Source organism: Entelurus aequoreus, linkage group LG20 (assembly GCF_033978785.1).
Source record: "Entelurus aequoreus isolate RoL-2023_Sb linkage group LG20, RoL_Eaeq_v1.1, whole genome shotgun sequence".
NCBI lineage: Eukaryota > Metazoa > Chordata > Actinopteri > Syngnathiformes > Syngnathidae > Entelurus > Entelurus aequoreus.
The window spans coordinates 44,441,504-44,455,126 of record NC_084750.1 but is presented as its reverse complement, the minus strand read 5'-3'; the positions used below and the strand labels follow the sequence as shown (position 1 = coordinate 44,455,126).

General features: G+C 38.8%; 1 protein-coding gene across 1 annotated transcript in view; it reads left to right on the top strand.

Annotated features, from left to right (window-relative positions):
* LOC133636286 (FH1/FH2 domain-containing protein 3-like) overlaps positions 1-13,623 on the top strand; it is a 142,688-nt gene that overhangs the window by 118,739 nt on the left and 10,326 nt on the right. The window contains 6 exon segments of the mRNA XM_062030145.1: positions 2,553-2,779; positions 6,305-6,598; positions 7,912-8,606; positions 10,674-10,814; positions 13,079-13,237; positions 13,308-13,490. Coding sequence (XP_061886129.1) covers positions 2,553-2,779; positions 6,305-6,598; positions 7,912-8,606; positions 10,674-10,814; positions 13,079-13,237; positions 13,308-13,490 — 1,699 coding nt within the window.

The window sequence follows — 13,623 nt, the reverse complement described above, 5'->3', positions numbered from 1 at the left end:
AGACACCTTCATAACAATATGTAATATGTACAATATACACACTGCAAGTATATATATATATTGTAGTAACAGATACCTTCATAACAATATGTAATATGTACAATATTTACCGTATTTTGATCATTTTAATTACTGCCGGGACTGGGTTTTTTTCTGCGCGTTAATTTCTGTTTCCAGTTGCTGTTTTCTAATCTTGGCAGACTTGGTAACAGACAAGGAAGACGACTAATTTTGTACAAATGAGGATTCACAACCTTATCTTTTTGAAGCTGAATATACTGCTGCTTATAGAAGCGAGCTCACAGGAAGAGTGAGACGTTGGAGCAGACGGGAGAGGGGGATGAAAGCGATGTTGACGCTATAAATATGGAACTTGGAGACAAGCTAATTCGACATAAATGGAGTGCTTACACAAGTAAACTGGAAAAAAAACGTCCCCTGCCAGCTGGACCAAACACACAACTGTCCATCCAGTGAGTCACATTATAAAAATCGATCATGATACACGCAGCACGCATGTGTGTTATTACAACTACATTACATATGCTGTCTGGCTAGCTGTGTACAAACAAAACATGAAATAATACTTTATAGATACTGTAATATGATTGTTGTTCACTCAGTACAGATTGGTGTCCTATCACATTGTGTTGTGCATTACAAACTCAAAACACGTTTCGTGTTGACGTAGAAGCTAGCTTATCTCTTTCCGTAGCTAGTACCGTAGCACGCTGATGTGTTGCTACGCTCGAAAAATAGTTCCTCAGTGTTCGCTCTTACAACTTGGTTATTATACAGGTTACAGACGGTAAATGAGGTATTGTTGATGGTTTTTGAATGCATTTTTAAAGTGATTTATAGGTAGAATTGATTGCTAACATTAGCTGCATTGCTAGCCACCAAGAACGAGACTTTTTTTTTATATTAGAATGCACACAAAAAATAAAAATAACCTTTTGTCTCAGCGTATTGAGAGGGGGATGAAAGCGATTTTGACGCTACAAAGATGGAACTTGGAGACAAGCTAATTCGACATAAATGGAGTGCTTCCACAAATAAAACGGGAAAAAACGTCACAGGCCAGCTGCACCAAACACACAACTGTCCATCGAGTGAGTCACATTAGCAGCACGCCATGTGTGTTATTATAACTACAGTACATAGGCTGTCTGGCTAGCTGTGTACAAACAAAACATGAAATAATACTTTACACACACTGTAATATGATTGTTTTTCCCTCAGTACAGATTGGTGTCCTATCACATTGTGTTGTGCATTACAAACTCAAACACGTTTCGGGTTACAGAAGGTAAATTAAGTATTGTTGACGGTTTTTGAATGCATTTCTAAAGTGATTCAGAGGTAGAATTGATTGCTAACATTAGCTGCAATGCTAGCCACCAAGAACAAGACTTTTTTTTAATGTTAGAATGCACACAAAAAAACAAAATAACCTTTTGTCTCCATGTCTCTCATAATGATTGTGAGCGATAGGCAAAATTCCCCCCCAAAAAGTGCAGTTCCACTTTATCTGCTATGAAATGACGAATGCCACACGGGGTTGAATTAGTTTAAAAAAATATTCCCATCCGTTTCGGGTGACACTTGCGGAACTAAGACGTCGCTAGCTTGCTTGCATACTGATGTGAAGCAGCCTCGCAGACGAGAGAGCGATCCCAACAACTCAGCGTATTGAAAGGGGGATGAAAGCGATTTTGACCCGATAAATACGGAACTTGGAGACAAGCTAATTCGACATAAATGGAGTGCTTCCACAAGTAAACCGGAAAAAAATTTCCCCGGCCAGCTGCACCAAACACACAGCTGTCCATCGAGTGAGTCACATTATAAAAATGGATCATGATACACACAGCATGCCATGTGTGTTATTACAACTACAGTACATATGCTGTCTGGCTAGCTGTGTACAAACAAAACATTAAATAATACTTTACAGGTACTGTAATATGAGAGCTTGCTTGCATACTGATGAGAAGCAGCCTCGCAGACGAGAGAGCGATTTCAACAACTCAGCGTTTTGAGAGGGGGGAGGGAGAGGGGGATGAAAGCGATTTTGATGCTATAAAGATGTAACTTGGAGACAAGCTAATTCGACAAAAATGGAGTGCTTCCACAAATAAACTGGAAAAACAACGTCCCTTGCCAGCTGCACCAAACACACAACTGTCCGTCGAGTGAGTCACATTATAAAAATCGATAATGATACACGCAGACGAGAGAGCAATCCCAACAACTCAGCGTATTGAACGCCAGCCCTAGTTTGCGTTGATAGGCCGATTCTGCATACAGTGTTTGGGTTTGTGCCAGGTGGTCCAGATCCAGTCTGCAGGGTCTTGCACACAATCCACAGTTGGCAAGGCTCCTTGTGCACTCCAGCTCCCTAAGACCCTGTGAAGTGGCTGGATGCTAATGAGCCCAGAACAGAAGCAGCACACATTCATGGGAAAAGGGAGCGGGGCTTTAGAGGAAGGAGCGCCCTCAGTGCGGCAGGTTGGATGCTCAGTGAAACCTCCTGCCGTCCTCCCTCTCAGGTACAAGAACGTGGAGCGTCAGGCGGCCGAGGAGTACGAGAAAGAGCGCCTCCCTCGCCCGCCCAGGGCTCGCTCTGACCCGGACCCGACCTTCGAGCCGTCCCGAACCTGGCCTTCGTCGTCCCGCAGCAGCACCCCGTCCTCGCTCGCCTCCCAGGAGGACGGCGAGGCCGACATCGAAGCCGAAAACGCCAACGACGCCACCCCTTACGCTCCCTCCGAGGCTGGTAAGAATTGTTGTACTCTTAAAAAATCGGAATATTTTACGGTACAAAAATGTCAGCTCACTGACCAGACTTTGTCAAATGTGCACAGAATGACTGGCAGTTAAAAAACTAGCAGTGTTATTTTCATGCTCACAGTTTGCAGACTGAAATGCCGTCAAATCTACGGTTGTTCTTTGCATACTGTAAATTTCTAGTTATTTTTACCGTAAAACCTACGATCGTTGTTCTTACAGTGTATTACTGTAAATGGAAAAACAGTACCATTGGTATTTTCACGGTAAAATTCAGCCTTACTGAGCTACCTGTTTTTCTACCATAAACTCTAAAGTTGTTGTTTTTACAGTGTATTACTGTAAATGGAAAAACAGTATAACTTGTTATTTTTATGGAAAAATTCTGGCAACTGAACTTACAAGTTTTTTGGGGGTTTTTTTACCCTAAAAGCTGTGGTCATTATTTTAACTGAACTCCTGTTTTTTTGTACTATAGTTATTGTTTTTACAGTGCATTACTGTAAATGGAAAAATGGTGCCAGGACAACTCTGGCAACTCAGACGCCAGATTTTTTTTTTTTGCGTAAAATCCACAACCTGTGTTTTTACAGTGTAGTACTGTGAATTGAAAAAAAGTACCACTGTTATTTTTACGATAAGGTTCTGGCGACCGACCTGCCAGTTTTTTGTTTTCACCGGAAAATCTACGATCGTCATTTTTACAGTACATTACTGTAAATAGAAAAACTGTATATCTGCTATTTTTATGTCATAATTATGGCAACTGGACAGACAGTTGTTGTTTTTTTTACATAAAATCTACAGTCATTTTTACAGTGTATTACTGTAAATGGAAAAACTTTGTATCTGTTATTTTTGTGTTATAATTATGGCAACTAAACCAAGTTTTTTTTACCGTAAATTCTACGGTCGTCGTTTTTACGGTGCATTACTATAAATGGAAAAACTGTATATCTGTTATTTTTATGTTAAAATTGTGGCAACTATCAAATCTATGGTCCTTGTTTTTACAGTGCATTACTCTAAATGAAAAAACTGTATTACTGTTATTTTTACAGTAAAATTCTGGGGACTGACCTGCCAGTCCTTTTTTTTTTACTGTATATACAATGTTGTTTTTACAGTGTATTACTGTGAATTGGAAAAACAGTACCAATGTTATTTATACGGTAAAATTCTGACCTGCCAGTGTTTTTTGGGGGGTTTTTTACGTAACATGTACAGTCCTTTTTACAGTGTATTACTGTAAAAAAAAAAACGACTGTGGATTTTACAGTAAAAACTGGCAGTTATTTTGCCAGAATTTTACTGTAAAAATAACAATGGTGCTGTACATGTTACGTAAAAAAAACCATTTTCCGTAATTGTTTACACAAAAATAACTGTAAATGGAAAAACTGTACATCTGTTATTTTTATGTTAAAATGATGGCAACTGAACTGAGTATTTTTTACCGTAAAATCTACACTCTTTTTTACAGTGTATTACTGTAAATGGAAAAACTGTATATCTGTTATTTTTATGTTAAAATGATGGCAACTGAACTGAGTATTTTTTACCGTAAAATCTACACTCTTTTTTACAGTGTATTACTGTAAATGGAAAAACTGTTTATTTGTTATTTTTATGGTAATATTATGACGACTGAACTGCCAGCGTTTTTTAATTTTTTACCGTAAAATCTATGATCGTTGTTTTTACAGTGTATTAGTGTAAATGGAAAAACTGTATATCAGTTATTTTTATGTTAAAATTATGGCAACTGAACTGACAATTGTTTTTTCAACATAAAATCTACAGTCCTTTTTAAAGTGTATTACTGTAAATGGAAAAACAGCACCATTGTTATTTTCACAGTAAAATTATGGCAAAATAACCAGTTTTTACTGTTAAATCTATTGTCTTTTCTGCAGTCTATTACTGTAAATGGTAAAATTGTATATCTGTTATTTTATGTAAAATGATTGCAACTGAACCGTAACATCTCTAGTCCTTTTTTACAGTGTATTACTGTAAATAGAAAAAACAGCACCACTGTTATTTTTACGGTAAAATTCTGGCAACTGACCTGCCAGTGTTTTGGTTTTTTTACCGTAAAATCTATGATCGTTGTTTTTACAGTGTATTACTGTAAATGGAAAAACTGTATATCTGTTATTTTTATGTTAAAATTATGGCAACTGAACTGAGTATTTTTTACCGTAAAATCTACACTCTTTTTTACAGTGTATTACTGTAAATGGAAAAACTGTTTATTTGTTATTTTTATGGTAATATTATGACGACTGAACTGCCAGCGTTTTTTTATTTTTTACCGTAAAATCTATGATCGTTGTTTTTACAGTGTATTACTGTAAATGGAAAAACTGTATATCAGTTATTTTTATGTTAAAATTATGGCAACTGAACTGACAATTGTTTTTTCAACATAAAATCTACAGTCCTTTTTAAAGTGTATTACTGTAAATGGAAAAACAGCACCATTGTTATTTTCACAGTAAAATTATGGCAAAATAACCAGTTTTTACTGTTAAATCTATTGTCTTTTCTGCAGTCTATTACTGTAAATGGTAAAACTGTATATCTGTTATTTTTATGTAAAATGATGGCAACTGAACCCTAACATCTCTAGTCGTTTTTTACAGTGTATTACTGTAAATAGAAAAAACAGCACCACTGTTATTTTTACGGTAAAATTCTGGCAACTGACCTGCCAGTGTTTTGTTTTTTTTACCGTAAAATCTATGATCGTTGTTTTTACAGTCTATTACTGTAAATGGAAAAACTGTATATCTGTTATTTTTGTGTTAAAAATTATGGCGACTGAACTGACAGTTGTTTTTTTTAACATAAAACCTACAGTCCTTTTTAAAGTGTGTTACTGTAAATGGGAAAAACAGCACCATTGTTATTTTCACAGTAAAATTATGGCAAAATAACCAAAATCTACAGTGGTTTCTACAGTTTATTACTGTAAATGGAAAAACTGTATATCTGTTATTTTTATGTAAAATGATGGCAACTGAACCCTAACATCTCCAGTCCTTTTAAAAGTGTATTATTGTAAATAGAAAAAACAGCACCACTGTTATTCTTATGGTAAATAGGCTCTGCTTCTTCCTACTCCTTTTCAGACTTTAATGTAACTTTGTATATCATGTTCTTTACCTGACCTATTTTGCCTCAAGGTGTGGCACAGTCAATGAGGCCTCACCACGGCGTGTTATTCTAACCCCGCCGGCATCACTGCGGCGACTGTGTGTTTTGACGCAAACAGGAACCGGGCTCTTCATTTCCTGTTCCGGGTGTGGTGAACGCTCGCCAAGTGTTGCTTGTTTTTCCTGAGAGCGAACGTGTGCTGATCCAAACAGGGCCGCCTTTGAATATTGCACGTGGAGCCCTGAGACATTGTTTCTCTATTCCCTCCGCTTGTCCAAAGTCGGGTCGCGGGCGCAGCAGCCTAAGCAGTTTCTGTGTCGTCTACAATAAATATGATTGTGCTTCTGTATAGCGGCAGAGGCGGATGACTCCGGCGCCAGTGTAGAGGAGAAAGAGGCCGCCGCAGAAGAGGAGGAGGAGGAGGAGGAGGAGGAGGAGGAGGAGGAGAAGGAGGAAGAGGAAGAGGCGGTGGTAGAGAGCGAGGAGGAGAGCGAGCAGCCGGCGGAGCAGGAGGAGGACAGCGGCATCCTGAGTGACAAGGAGAGACAGAACGAGGAGGTGAACGAGAAGGACAACTGCTCCGCCTCCAGCATCTCCTCAGCCAGCAGCACCCTGGAGAGAGAGGAGCGAGGGAGCAGCGAGAACGGTGAGTGCCCTTTTCACCGCTAAGCATGTCCCGATACCATACCGCTCTCGATATTAGCGCATCACACGGTGTTTGGATGGAAAATGTCCGACACAAGCAGCCAGGTGACATCGAAATGTCCTCCGGTAGGAACGCACGATTGGTCTTGCGGTTTGGCCTAAGTATTTTAACTGCCAGCTACGCCGCAGCTAAGCACACGATAGCAAACAAACTAGACACACGTTATAATAACTGAACAATATTGCACATTTGTCAGTATAAGCAAGTATCAAATAATTATATTTGCATATTACTCAAACATGCAAAGTCTCCAAAGGCAGAAGCGTATTAGAAAGTATCCAGTAACAAACGTGTCTGCATCATTTCACTTACTGCCTGAGTGTAAAAAATACTACAACTCCACTTCAACTTAATGAAAGACAGCATAAGTCCATTACAGATGATTAATGATAAATATGTAAAAAAAATAAAATAAAAAAAATGTCATTCTTACCTTTGGTTTCTGGCTGACTCAATTTACTTGATCAAATATTTTCCAATAACATTCAAAAATAAATATTTAACATAAAATAAAAGTATGTAGGATTCCTCTCGATATGGTATGGGCCAATATTCAATGTTGAAAAAATTCATTAAATGGTTAAATAAATAAACTAATGAAACATTTAATAATATTTAGAGATTTAATTTAAATTTTAATGAATTAATGACAATAAATTAGTAACAAACAAATATTTAAAGATGTATTTATTTCATTCTGTCTCATTTGACCCTCCGTAAAACAACAACCCTGTTGCGCAAAATCACACGTCAGGCGTTCTTAACCTTTTTGACCTCGGGGCCCAGGTTTTCCACTACAGAGGGGCCCGGGGTCCACTCAAATATTACAGTAATCCTACTCTTGCTTTCAATGGTATTCAACTATGACATCTAACCTAACTTAAATGATATGGAAACATGTGTCGATCACAAGGATTATTATTTATTTGACACGTGAACTTTAGGCTTTGGTCGGGCTGATTAGAGAAATAAGTACCGATTAAATGTATTGCATAAGAAAGGAACGATTACAAATTGATTTACATTTAAAAAAAATGAACTGAAAGGATAATAATGATGTTTCCTAACTAAACTGTCAATAAAATTTAAGAATTGAATTTAAAAATAGATATACCGGCCACCCAGACACATTTTTTTCTATAAATTCTAATAGATTTTTGATTTGTTTTAATTGATTGAGAATCGTTACAAATAAGAATCATTTGAAACCCGATTCTTTTTGACACTCTGCTTCATTCCATGCTTCCCCTCAGGCCTCCACGAAGATGAAGTAAACCCACCTTGCAGCAAACTCCTGGACAGTAAGCTCTTCATGCTGGACATGCTGTACTCGCAGAGCAAGAAGCCTTGTGAGCAGGAGGAGGAGGAGGAGGAGGTGGTGGAGAAGGAGGAAGTGGAGGGGGACACCAAAGAGGAGACGCACAAGGACGCTGACGGACCGCCGAGCGACGAGCAGCTGAGCGACAACCGTGACGACAAGTCGGAGCAGTGGGGGAGCATTCGCCAGTTCGCTGAGCGCTTCGGGAACTTGATCAAGGACCTCGGCGGCCCCCACGCCCAGCCGGACAACGAGGACGACCTCCCCCCTCCACCTTCCAAGCCGGAATTCGACGCCATCTGGGACCAGCTCCTCGCCGGCCCCCGGGAGCTGCGCATCGGGGACATCAACTTCACCGACCTGACGGAGGACGACGACAAGGACGCGCTGGACGCCGCTCTGATGCGGGGGTGCGGCCACGTGCCGCCCCCGCCACCGCCCCCGCCGCCCTGCGCCCCAAATTTCCCGCCTCCCCCGCCCATGCTCGGCAGCTGCCCGCCGCCCCCTCCCTTGTCGGGGATGATGCTGCCTCCTCCTCCTCCGCCGTCGTTTAGCACGCTGATGCCTCCTCCTCCGGAGCCTCCCCTCTTCAACAAGAAGAGGAAGACAATCAGGCTCTTCTGGAGTGAGGTACGTTTCACTTTTGCATCTCATGGCACGCAACTGTGGTGAGTTCAAGGAACCTTGATTAAAGTTGGAAACAGTTTTTAAAGACATGATCCCCGATAGATGCATGAATACTAATTACAACAGTTAGTATGATTATTATTTCCACTAATGATAATAATGACTTGAATCAGCTAATTGCTATTTTACACTAAGTAAAGGCAATTTATAATCATATCAAAGTGAATAATGACATATTATAACTCACAATCTGGCTAATTGACATGAAATTTGCCTGCAAAACACCCAAATAATTGCAGGGTCCTTTCGGGAGTCTAATAATAATAATATGAATGACAAATAAATGATATTTTTACAGACATGATCCCCAATAAATGCACCAATAATAATTACAACAGTGACATATTAGTATGATTATTATTTCCACTAATGATAATAATGACTTGAATCAGCTAATTGCTATTTTACACTAAGTAAAGGCAATTTACAATCACATCAAAGTGAATAATGACATTAAAACTCACAATCTGGCTAATTGACATGAAATTTGCCTGCAAAAAAAACAAATAATTGCAGGGTCCTTTCGGGAGTCTAATAATAATAATATGAATGACAAATAAATGATATTTTTAAAGACATGATGCCCAATAGATGCACCAATAATAATTACAACAGTGACATATCAGTATGATTATTATTTCCACTAATGATAATAATGTCTTGAATCAGCTAATTGCTATTTTACACTTAGTAAAGGTAATTTATAATCATATCTGAGTAAATAATGTCATATTTAAACTCACAATGTGGCTAATTTACATGAAATTTGTTTGCAAAAATCCCAAATAGATGCAGGGTCCCTTCGGGAGTCTAGTAATAATAATATGAATGGTAAATAAATTATATTAAAGACCAAAATGGGGCCACACACAAATCGGTTGTTTGAGGTTTCTCATTTTTTTGCTGATATCCTGAAATTAGCATGACGAACTCCTCTATTGTTTGATAACCTGCCCTATCTTCCAGGCACACTTTTTTTCTCGCTGGTCTCATAAAATAAAATACTTCAATGTGTCATTCATAATTGACATTTGAATTAAATACATACATACATAAACATGTATACATATACATGTATTAATAAATGTCCAATTTATTAATTTATTATTAATTAATGAATTAATAATATTAATTATTTAATTATTTTTGTTTATTTAACTATTTGATTATTTCACTATTTAATTGTTTCACTATTTAAAAATGTATTTCACAATTTAAATAATGATTTAATATTTCAATGTAATTATTTCGTGATTGAAATATTACACTATGTAATTATTTAGGTAGGAGTCAAACAGGGTCGTCCCTGCGTGGCTCAATTAAAGCCTTAAACCACATAATTTTAAATTTTTTATTCATGTGAAGAGATCTTTATATATATATATATGTATGCGTATATATATATATATATATATATATATATATATATATATATATATATATATATATATATATATATATACATATATATATATATGTATGTTTGTGTGTATATATACACTGTATAATATATAATTTGTACATATGTGTGTGTATGTATAACATTCATACACGTCAAAAGTGGTAAAGGAATGGCTAAATCAGGCTATAATGAAGGTTTTAGAATGGCCTTCCCAAAGTCCTGACTTAAACGTGTGGACAATGCTGAAGAAACAAGTCTATGTCAGAAAACCTGAGGGTGTTTCAGTGTTATAACTTCACCTTTATCTTTACTTTTTACACCAAAATGCGTCCATTCTCCCTTTTCTGTCTACACACTGTGTCTGCTTGTAAGTACTCTGTGTGTGTACGCTGCCGAACATGCTCCTCTGCTCATAAAACGAGCAATGTCATGATGTGACGACGACGCGCCGTCATGCCTGTAAAAAAAAAAAGGGAACCGGTACTTTTCAAACAGAGTATAGTACCGTTTTTGATTCATTAGTACCGCGATACTATAGTAGTACCGGTGTACCGTACAACCCTAGTTACACGTGGACATGTTTTAAGTCCGCTGTGTGTCTCTCGCAGGTGCGACCGACGGACTTGCCGAGCCGGGACTACAAGAGAAACGGAAACTCCTTGTGGTCCAAACTGGATTCGGTAACTTTGGACACAGCCAAGCTGGAGCATCTGTTCGAGTCCAAGTCCAAGGAAATGCCCGTCACTAAGGTAAAGTAGGTCTATTTCTGAAGTTATTTAAGGTCAAGCCGGGTCATGTGAGCGCTGATCCAGTTTTTTTGAAGTCTCCAAACAAGAAAGTCTGAGGCGACTTACATGCCTCGTGCTAACATAACATTGTTAACGCAGTGGGGGGACCCTCTCTGTCAAGGACCACCATGGCTGCAACACAAATGGATGTTGCTCTCCTTTCAAATCGCACATTTTGCACTCAAATTCATTCATGTCAAATAAATAAATAAAAGCAGCTTATATGAAAATAATTAAGTGTTTCGTTTCACTATTACAGTATGCGTTTAAGGGAATTGCACTTTAAAAAAATGTTGCCTGTAAGACAAGAACACATTTTTTTTATGCAAGTTGTAAAACACAGCACGTACGAAGTGGCTAACAAAGTATTAGCGATATTGTTATTATAGGCGCTAACGCAGAGGAACTACTTTTAGCGGCGCCGTGATCGCAGAGAGCTAACGAGCTTATGCTGCTATGTTGACACATTGAGCTGCTGCATCGCCTCTGAGTTGGTAAAAGTTCATTCTAGATGATAAATCATGCCTCTCACCTGGATAGTACAAGGTTGTGGACGTAAACCGAGAAGTCGGTCAACTTTAGAGCGAGAAACACACGAAAAGACGCGTGTTTACAGCAACTTTTTGTTTAACCATGCATGAGGATTGTGATGAATTATTCATGTAATCGGGAAGATATAAACATCCCATCAGTCGGGATCCCAGTGAGAGCAGACATTGTACAGTAAGTGATTGTTTTATTATGTTGGTAGTTTGTGTTTCTTGTTCTGCGACATGATGCTTAGTGTTTCACTAAAGCTGGATTTGTTCAGCACGGAGCTGCTAAAACTGGTAGCTCATCCTCCCTATATTCAGGCTCAAAAATATAAGTTTCTGTCCCAAAGTAGTCTCATAAAGTCTGCCATTATTAGTGGTGTTGTTTTTGAAGGAAAAAGCAAACGCCGCTGTATGCTTAAAATGAGGAAAATGTGTAAATATTACACGTTATTATAAATCAAATATTAATAATACCATTGTGTAACTGCATAACCGAGTGCGTCGAGAACTCTTCCTGTACGAAAATATTAATGTTCGGTTACACATTTAACACGGTTTATTATGGTTGTTGTTAATTTTTGATCAAATTCTACCCAAACATTTTTGAAAAGTCAAATACAAGTAAGGCAAAAAGAGATGTATCCCACACTTCTCTATTTTACACAATATGATTTGTCTTAGTGGCTGGGCAGGACAGCTTTATAAAAAATGTAAAAAAAATTAAAAAATTGGTATATATATATATATATATATATATATATATATATATATATACATATATATATATTAAAAAAACAAACATTCTCTTAATTGTTTTAAAAAGTTAAAGTACCAATGATGGTCACACACACACGAGGTGTGGCAAAATTATTCTCTGCATTTGACCCATCACCCTTGATCACCCCCTGGGAGGTGAGGGGAGCAGTGAGCAGCAGCGGTGGCCGCGCCCGGGAATCATTTTTGGTGATTCAACCCCCAATTCCAACCCTCGATGCTGAGTGCCAAGCAGGGAGGTAATGGCTCCCATTTTTACAGTCTTTGGTATGACTCGTATAATCGTTTTGAATAATAATTGTGATTCATTACAAAATAAATTTTTTGACGCCCCTATTACTTAATAATAATCAGTGATCCTTTCTGCTAAGCTGCTCAATGTATTAAATCCATAAACTGCTATACGATTGATTAGCTTGCAAGTTATTGTGATGTCCAAAAATGCCATATTTTTACCAATTTTCCCGTATTTCAAACTGCAAATGTTGACAGGCGTAATAAAGGTCGCTACCGGTCTGCCGTTTCCTAAAAAATAATGTTTAAAAAAACACCTTAGAGCCTTGCTAAGTTATTTACTGACCTATTCTATTCATATTTAAATACATTTTACTGCAAATGAATATCAAATATCAATTATTGTCCTCCTTGCTAATAATCGGTATTGGTATCGGCCCTGAAAAAACATATGGGTCAATGTCAAACAGAAATGCCAGGCAGCATAAAAAAAGTAGCTGTGTAATGGAAGGATTGTTGACTTCAGGGAGTATGTAACCACCGACTAAAACCTCACAGCTGCAGACAATATAAGCAGCGTGGAGGATGATCCCCTAAATCTTTACAAGCCCAGAAAGGTGGACCACACCAGGGAGACCCAGCCGTGACCCTCTCGCTATATTCTTGCCGTGTCTCCCGCAGAAGACGGCGGCGGACAACAAGCGCCAAGAGATCAGCGTGTTGGATTCCAAGAGGAGCAACGCCATCAACATCGGCCTCACCGTGCTGCCGCCTCCCCGCACCATCAAGACGGCCATCCTCAACTTCGACGAGTACGCGCTCAACAAGGAGGGCATCGAGGTACGAGGCCACAAAGACCTTGTCCTCCTCTCTGTTTTCATGCTTTTCTTCCTCCCCCGGCTCCCAACAGAAAATCCTCCCCATGATCCCCACCGAGGAGGAGAAGCAGAAGATCCAGGAGGCTCAGCTGGCCAATCCAGACGTGCCGCTGGGCTCAGCCGAGCAGTTCCTGCTCACGCTGTCGTCCATCAGCGAGCTCGCCGCCAGGCTTCAGCTGTGGGCCTTTAAGATGGACTACGAAGCCACCGAGAAGGTTCGTCCGCAGATATCTTGAATCTTACAAGACATTTTGGACAATCGGAAGCTTGCGACTTGGCAGCTTTGGTTCCCAAGCAAGTGAGTTGGGTGTGGAAGAACTCAAGGGACCTGACTTAAACGCCACATTC